This window comes from Buteo buteo, unplaced genomic scaffold (assembly GCF_964188355.1).
Source record: "Buteo buteo unplaced genomic scaffold, bButBut1.hap1.1 HAP1_SCAFFOLD_304, whole genome shotgun sequence".
Lineage (NCBI taxonomy): Eukaryota > Metazoa > Chordata > Aves > Accipitriformes > Accipitridae > Buteo > Buteo buteo.
Genome location: NW_027439468.1, coordinates 25,410 through 32,636, shown reverse-complemented (window position 1 = coordinate 32,636; position 7,227 = coordinate 25,410). Strand labels below are relative to the sequence as shown.

At 65.3% G+C, this 7,227-nt stretch overlaps 1 protein-coding gene across 1 annotated transcript; it reads left to right on the top strand.

Annotated features, from left to right (window-relative positions):
• Positions 1–137: 137 nt before the first annotated feature.
• LOC142028367 (uncharacterized) lies at positions 138–6,566 on the top strand. Its single transcript, XM_075022259.1, has 5 exons — positions 138–230; positions 823–2,284; positions 3,392–3,496; positions 5,407–5,604; positions 6,403–6,566. The coding sequence occupies exons 1-5, from the start codon at positions 138–140 to the stop codon at positions 6,564–6,566; spliced, it is 2,022 nt and encodes a 673-aa protein (XP_074878360.1).
• Positions 6,567–7,227: the final 661 nt, after the last annotated feature.

Sequence of the window (7,227 nt, the reverse complement as noted above, 5' to 3'; positions counted from 1 at the left end):
CATTGCACCCCCCTGCACCCCTTGCACCCCCTATTGCACCCCGCATTGCACCCCGCATTGCACCCCCTGCACCCCCTATTGCACCCCGCATCGCACCCCCCTGCACTGCATTGCACCCCCGTTGCCCCCCGCCTGCAATGTGCATTGCACCCCAGCGCGGCCCCTTGCACCCAGCGTTGCAGCCCATTGCACCCAGCGCACCCTGCCTTGCGCCCTGTATTGCAATCTGCGTTGCGACCTCTGCTGCACCCCTCGTTGCACCCCGCTGCGTCCTGCATCGCACCCAGTATTGCACCCTGCATTGCACGCACCGTTGCACCCTCTGCACCCGGTGTTGCACTTTCTGCACCCCGCATTGCACCCACTGTTGCACCCTCTGCACCCGGCGTTGCACTTTCTGCACCCCGCATTGCACCCACTGTTGCACCCTCTGCAGCCGGCATTGCACTTTCTGCACCCTACATTGCACCCCGCTGCACTGCACCGCACCCTGCATGGCACCCTGCATTGCACCCGGTGCACCTGGCAGTGCATCCTGCATTGCACCCAGTGTTGCACCCAGTGAACCCTGCATTGCACCCATTGCACGCCGCATTGCACCCATTGCACGCTGCCTTGCGCCCAGTGCACCCAGTGCACCCATTGCATGCCACCCTGCACGCGTTGCACCCAGTGCACCCCACATTGCACTTTCTGCACCCCGCAGTGCACCCAGTGTTGCACCCAGTGCACCCTGCATTGCACCCAGTGTGCGCAGTGCTCCCAGCATTGCACGCAGTGTTGCGCCCATTGCACCCAGTGCAGCCTGCCTTGCACCTATAGCGTGCCACGTTGCGCCCATTGCACCCCGCCTTGCACCCAGTGCACCCAGTGCACCCCGCCTTGCACCCAGTGCACCCTGTGCAAACCGCCTTGCACCCTGCATTGCACCCAGTGCTCCCAGTGCACCACACCTGGCACCCAGTGCACCCTGCCTTGCACCCAGTGCACGCTGCATTGCGCTTTCTGCACCCCGCATTGCACCCAGTGCACCCAGTGCATGCTGCCGCATTGTGCTTTCTGCACCACGCCTTGCACCCAGTGCACCCAGTGCACCCAGTGCTCCCAGTACACCCAGCCTTGCACCCAGTGCACCCAGTGCATGCTGCCACATTAGACTTTCTGCACCCTGCATTGCACCCAGTGCTCCCAGTGCACGCTGCCTTGCACCCAGTGCACCCAGTGCACGCTGCCACATTGCACTTTCTGCACGCTGCATTGCACCCAGTGCTCCCAGTGCACCCAGTGCATCCCGCCACATTGCACTTTCTGCACTCTGCCTTGCACCCAGTGCATGCTGCGGCATTGCGCTTTCTGCACCCCGCCTTGCACCCAGTGCTCCCAGTGCATGCCACCACATTGCACTTTCTGCACCCTGCATTGCACCCAGTGCTCCCAGTGCACGCTGCCTTGCACCCAGTGCACCCAGTGCACACTGCCGCATTGCGCTTTCTGCACCCCGCATTGCACCCAGTGCTCCCAGTGCACCCAGTGCATGCCACTGCATTCCACCCAGTGCTCCCAGTGCACCCAGTGCTCCCAGTGCACCCAGTGCATGCCACTGCATTCCACCCAGTGCTCCCAGTGCACCCAGTGCATGCTGCCGCCTTGCACCCAGTGCTCCCAGTGCCCCCGCCTTGCCCCCGCCTCCCCCCGGTGCCCACCCACGCCCACGCCGCGAACCCTCCCGCGCGCCGCCGCTGCAGCGCGGCCCCGCCCTGCCGCGTGCCGGGCGTCGCCTCCGGGCGCGGCCTTCGGGCGTGGTGCCGGACCCGCCCTCTGCCCGCTGCCACGCCCCAGCCCCCCGTGTACCGGCAGGATGCTGCTGCTGCTCCGCGCCGGCCGGGCGGCCGTCGCCTCCGCGCCGGCGGCCTCGACGCCGGTGACCTCGATGCCGGTGACCTCATCGGTGACGTCATCGGCGACCTCATCGGCGACCTCAACGGTGACGGCGACGCCGGCGACCTCGCCGCCGCCGGTGACGGCGGCTTCGCTGGCGACCTCGCCACCCGCGCCATCGTCGTCATCGGCGGCGGCCTCGCCGGTGCCGTCGTCGGCGCCGGTGCCGTCATCGGTGCCGTCACCGCCGTCGCCGATGGCGTCGCTGCTGGCGGCGGTGGCGGAGGCGCGGGCGCAGGGCCGGCGCAGCCGTCGTCCCCCCGAGGTGCCGCCGGGGTGGGAGCGGGAATTTCGGGACACCTTCGTGCCCCTCTCCCGGGAGCAGCTGCAGCATCTGCTGCTGACGGTGACGACGACGGGGGGGGACGGGGGGGGACACGGGGGGACGTGGGGGGACGTGGGGACATGGGGGACATGGGGGGTCATTGGGGGACATGGGGGGTCATTGGGGGACATGGGGGGACACGGGGACATGAGGGACATGGGGACATGGGAGACATGGGGACATTGGGGGGTCATTGGGGGACATGGGGGGACACAGGGGACAGGGACATGGGGACATGGGGGGACACGGGGACATGAGGGACATGGGGACATTGGGGGTACACGGGGGGACAGGGACATGGGGGGACATGGGGACATTGGGGGGACACAGGGGGACATGGGGGGGACATGGACATGGGGAACATTGGGGGGTCATTGGGGGACATGGGGGGGACATGGGGGACAGGGACGTGGGGGATGTTGGGGGACATGGGGAGACATGGGGGGACAGGGACGTGGGGGACATGGGGACATTGGGGGGGTCATTGAGGGGCATGGGGGGACACAGGGGACAGGGACGTGGGGGACATGGGGGGACATGGCAACAGGGACATGGGGACATTGGGGGGACATGGGGATGTTGGGGGGTGATTGGGGGACATGGGGGGGACACAGGGGACAGGGACGTGTGGGACATTGGGGGGACACGGGGACATGGGGGGTCATGAGGATATCGGGACACAGGGATGTTGGGGGACATGGGGGGACAGGGACATGGCCGTGACCATGAGCCCCGTGACCCCAATGTCCCCAATGACCCTCATGACCCAAATGTCCCCAATGTCCCCAATGTCCTCCATGACCCCAATGTCCTTCATGTCCCCAATGTCCCCAAAGGCCCCAATGACCCCAGTGTCCCCCAATGTCCCCAATGACCCCCATGACCCAAATGTCCCCAATGACCCCCATGACCCCAATGTCCCAAATGTCCCCAATGACCCCGATGTCCCCAAAGACCCAAATGTCCCCAGTGTCTCCCAATGTCCCCAGTGTCCTCAATGTCCCCAATGTCCTCCATGACCCCAAAGCCCCCAATGTCCCCAACATCCCCAAAGACCCCAACGTCCCCAGTGTCCCCCGGTGTCCCCAGTGTCCCCAAGGTCCCCCCGTGACCCCCCTGTCCCCCCAGGAGTTCCACCCGTCGGGCAGTTCCCGCGCCGCCTTCCTGGCCTTCGCCTCCCGCCTCGACCAAGCGCTGCACCCCCGCTACCACCGCCTGCACCTCCACCTCCAGGTCCTGCGCCCCAAAACCCACCGGCACCCCCAAAGCTGCAGGTTCTGCACCCCAAAAATTGACCTGCACCCCAAAATCTGACCTGCACCCCCAAATCTCCAGGCCCTGCACCCCAAAACCCAAAAATCTGCAGGTCGTGCACCCCAAAACCTGAGCTTCACCCAAAATCTGCGGGTTCTGCACCCCAAAACCCAACAGCACCCCCAAATCTGCAGCTTCTGCACCCCAAAACCCGACCTGCACCCCAAAATCTGACCTGCACCCCCAAATCTGCAGGTTCTGCACCCCAAAACCCAACCTACACCCCAAAATCTGCAGGTCCTGCACCCCTGAAATCTGACCTGAACCCAAACCCTAACCTGAACCCCCAAATCTGCAGGTCCTGCACCCCAAAACCCAACAGCACCCCCAAATCTGCAGGTCCTGCACCCCAAAACCTGACCTGCACCCCAAAATCTGCAGGTCTTGGGCCCCAAAACCTGACCTGCACCCCAAAATCTGACCTGCACCCCAAAATCTGTGGGTTCTGCACCCCAAAACCTGACCTGCACCCCCAAATCTGCAGGCCCTGCACCCCAAAACCCAAAAATCTGCAGGTCTTGCACCCCAAAACCTGAGCTTCACCCAAAATCTGCAGGTTCTGCATCCAAAACCCGGCCTGCACCCCAAAATCTACAGGTCCTGGGCCCCAAAATCTGACCTGCACCCCAAAATCTGCAGGTCCTGCACCCTAAAACCCACTCTGGACCCAAAATCTGCAGGTCCTGCACCCCAAAACCTGACCTGCACCCCAAAATCTGCAGGTCCTGCACCCTAAAACCCACTCTGGACCCAAAATCTGCAGGTCCTGCACCCCAAAACCTGACCTGCACCCAAAATCTGCAGGTCCTGCACCCCAAAACCTGACCTGCACCCCAAAATCTGCAGCTCTTGGGCCCCAAAACCTGACCTGCACCCCAAAATCTGACCTGCACCCCAAAATCTGTGGGTTCTGCACCCCAAAATCTGACCTGCACCCCAAAATCTGCAGGTCCTGCACCCCAAAACCCACTCTGCACCCCAAAACACACCAGCACCCCTAAATCTGCAGGTCCTGCACCCCAAAACCCCAAAATCTGCAGGTCCCTGCACCCCAAAACCTGACCTGCACCCCCAGTACCGCTGCCTGCGTCTGCACCTGAGGGTGCTGGTGGGTGCTGTGGGGTGGTACTGGGTGGTACTGGGAGTCACTGGGTGCTGTGGGGCAGCACTGGGTGCTCTGGGTCGGTACTGGGAGTCACTGGGTGCTCTGAGATGGCACTGGGTGCTGTGGGTCGGTACTGGGTGGTACTGGGTGCTATGGGATGGTACTGGGAGTCACTGGGTGCTCTGGGTCGGTACTGGGTGCTATGGGTCGGTGCTGGGAGTCACTGGGTGTTATGGGTCGGTACTGGGAGTCACTGGGTGCTGTGGGTCGGTACTGGGTGGTACTGGGTGCTATGGGATGGTACTGGGAGTCACTGGGTGCTAGGGTCGGTACTGGGTGCTGTGGGGCAGCACTGGGTGCTATGGGGTGGTACTGGGAGTCACTGGGTGCTGTGGGTCAGTACTGGTGGTACTGGGTGTTATGGGTGGTACTGGGAGTTGCTGGGTGCTCTGAGATGGCACTGGGTGCTGTGGGGCAGCACTGGGTGCTATGGGGTGGTACTGGGAGTCACTGGGTGCTGTGGGTCGGTACTGGGTGCTGTGGGGCAGTACTGGGTGCTGTGGGGTGGTACTGGGAGTCACTGGGTGCTCTGAGATGGCACTGGGTGCTGTGGGTCGGTACTGGGTGGTACTGGGAGTCACTGGGTGCTGTGGGTCGGTACTGGGTTCTCTGGGTGCTCTGACCCCAGCCCCCCTCCCTCACCCCCCCTTCCTCCCCCCCCCAGGCCTTGTACGGCCCCATCGACCCCGACCGGGACACGGGGGACCCCGGGGTGCCGGGGGGGTCCCCGGGGGGGGGTCGTCGGGAGAGAAGGGTGGTGGCCACCCTGGCCCGGTTACTGGCCGAAGCCAATTTCCAGCGGTTGCCCGAGGCCGCCATCGCCTTCGCCCTCCTGGTGCAGCACCCGCTGGACGAGGTGCAGGTGGGTGCTGGGGGGGGGGCTATGGGTGGGGGGGGTCTTTGGGTTGCCAGGGGGTAGCACCCACTTATGGGGTGCTGGGGGGGGGGTTATGGGTGCGTGGGTGGGGGTGGGGAGGGGGAAGGGGGGTCTTTGGGTTGCCAGGGGGGTAGCACCCACTTATGGGGTGCTGGGGGGGAGGGGGGTTACCCTGCCCCACCCTATGGTCACCCATAGCCCCTCCATAGCCCCCCAGCCCCCCAGAGCCCCCCCAAACCCCCTTCCCAGATCCCCCCAGGCCCCCCATAGCCCCCCCAGCCCCTTACAGGCCCCCATAGCCCCCCCAAACCCCCCTCCCAGCCCCCCCCCCGCCCCCCCATAGCCCCAGCCCAGCCCCCCAGAGCCCCCCCCAGCCCCACTCCCATTCCCATCCCAGGCCCCCCCCACCCCCCCATAGCCCCCCCCAGCCCCTAGAGCCCCCCCAAAAGCCCCCTCCCAACCCCCCATAGCCCCCCCTAGCCCCTTACAGCCCCCATAGCCCCCCAAAACCCCCTCCCAGCCCCATCCCAGCCCCCCCACCCCCCCCGAGCCCCCCAGCACCTCACATCCCCCAGAGCCCCCCCAAACCTCCCTCCCCCCCCCTTCCAGCCCCCCCGAGCCCCCCCAAACCCCCTTCCCAGCCCCATCCCAGCCCCCCCCAACCCCCCATAGCCCCCTATAGCCCCCCCAAACCCCCCTCCCAGCCCCATTCCAGCCCCCCCCACCCCCCCAGAGCCCCCAAGCCCCCCCACCCCCCCAAAATCCCGTGTCCCCCCCCCGCAGGTGTCGGTGAAGCTGGAGGAGTACGAGGAGATCCAGTTTGGGCACTGGGGCAGCGGGTGGGACCCCTGCCCGACGCCCCCCCCCCCTCCCCGGCGGTGGCCCTACAGCCGCCCCCCCCCGGCCCCCACAGGCCAGTGGGGCAGAATTGGGGGGGGGGGCTATAAAGGGGGGGTATGGGGCTGGGGGGGGGTTTAAGGGGGTTGGGGGGGCCCAGAGTGAGGGGGGGGCAGAAGGAAGGGGGGGGTTGGGGGGGCACCTCATAAATGGGGGGGGCATAGGGATGGGGGGGCCGTGGGGGAACCCCATAGGGCTGGGGGTCTCATAGTGGGGGGGGTCGCATAAGGGGGTGCTGGGGTTTGGGGTGCTGGAGTTTGGGGTGTCAGGTTTTGGGGGTGGTGGATTTTGGGGTGCCAGGTTTTGGAGGTGCTGGGGTTTGGGGTGCCAGGTTTGAGGGTGCTGGGATATGGGGTGGTGGGGTTTGGGGGTGCTGGATTTTGGGGGTGCTGGATTTTGGAGTGCTGGGATTTGGGGGTGCTGGGGTGCTGGGATATGGGGTACCAAGGTTTTGGGGTGCTGGGGTTTGGGGGTGCTGGAGTTTGGGGTGCCAAGGTTTGGGGGTTCTGGAGTTTGGGGTGCTGGGATATGGGGTGTCAAGGTTTGGGGGTGCTGGATTTGGGGGTGCTGGGATTTGGGGTGCTGGGGTTTGGGGTGCCAGGGTTTTGGGGGTGCTGGAGTTTGGGGTGCCAAAGTTTTGGGGTGCTGGATTTTGGAGGTGCTGGGATATGGGGTGTCAGGGTTTGGGGGTGCTGGATTTTGGGGTGCTGG

Bases quoted from the DNA above. Each gene is read 5' to 3' on its own strand.
- LOC142028367 (XM_075022259.1), top strand. From the start codon at position 138: ATGTGCATTGCACCCCAGCGCGGCCCCTTGCACCCAGCGTTGCAGCCC. The intron at 2,285-3,391 runs GTGACGACGACG...CTGTCCCCCCAG, and splicing joins TGCAGCATCTGCTGCTGACG to GAGTTCCACCCGTCGGGCAG. The intron at 5,605-6,402 runs GTGGGTGCTGGG...CCCCCCCCGCAG, and splicing joins ACCCGCTGGACGAGGTGCAG to GTGTCGGTGAAGCTGGAGGA.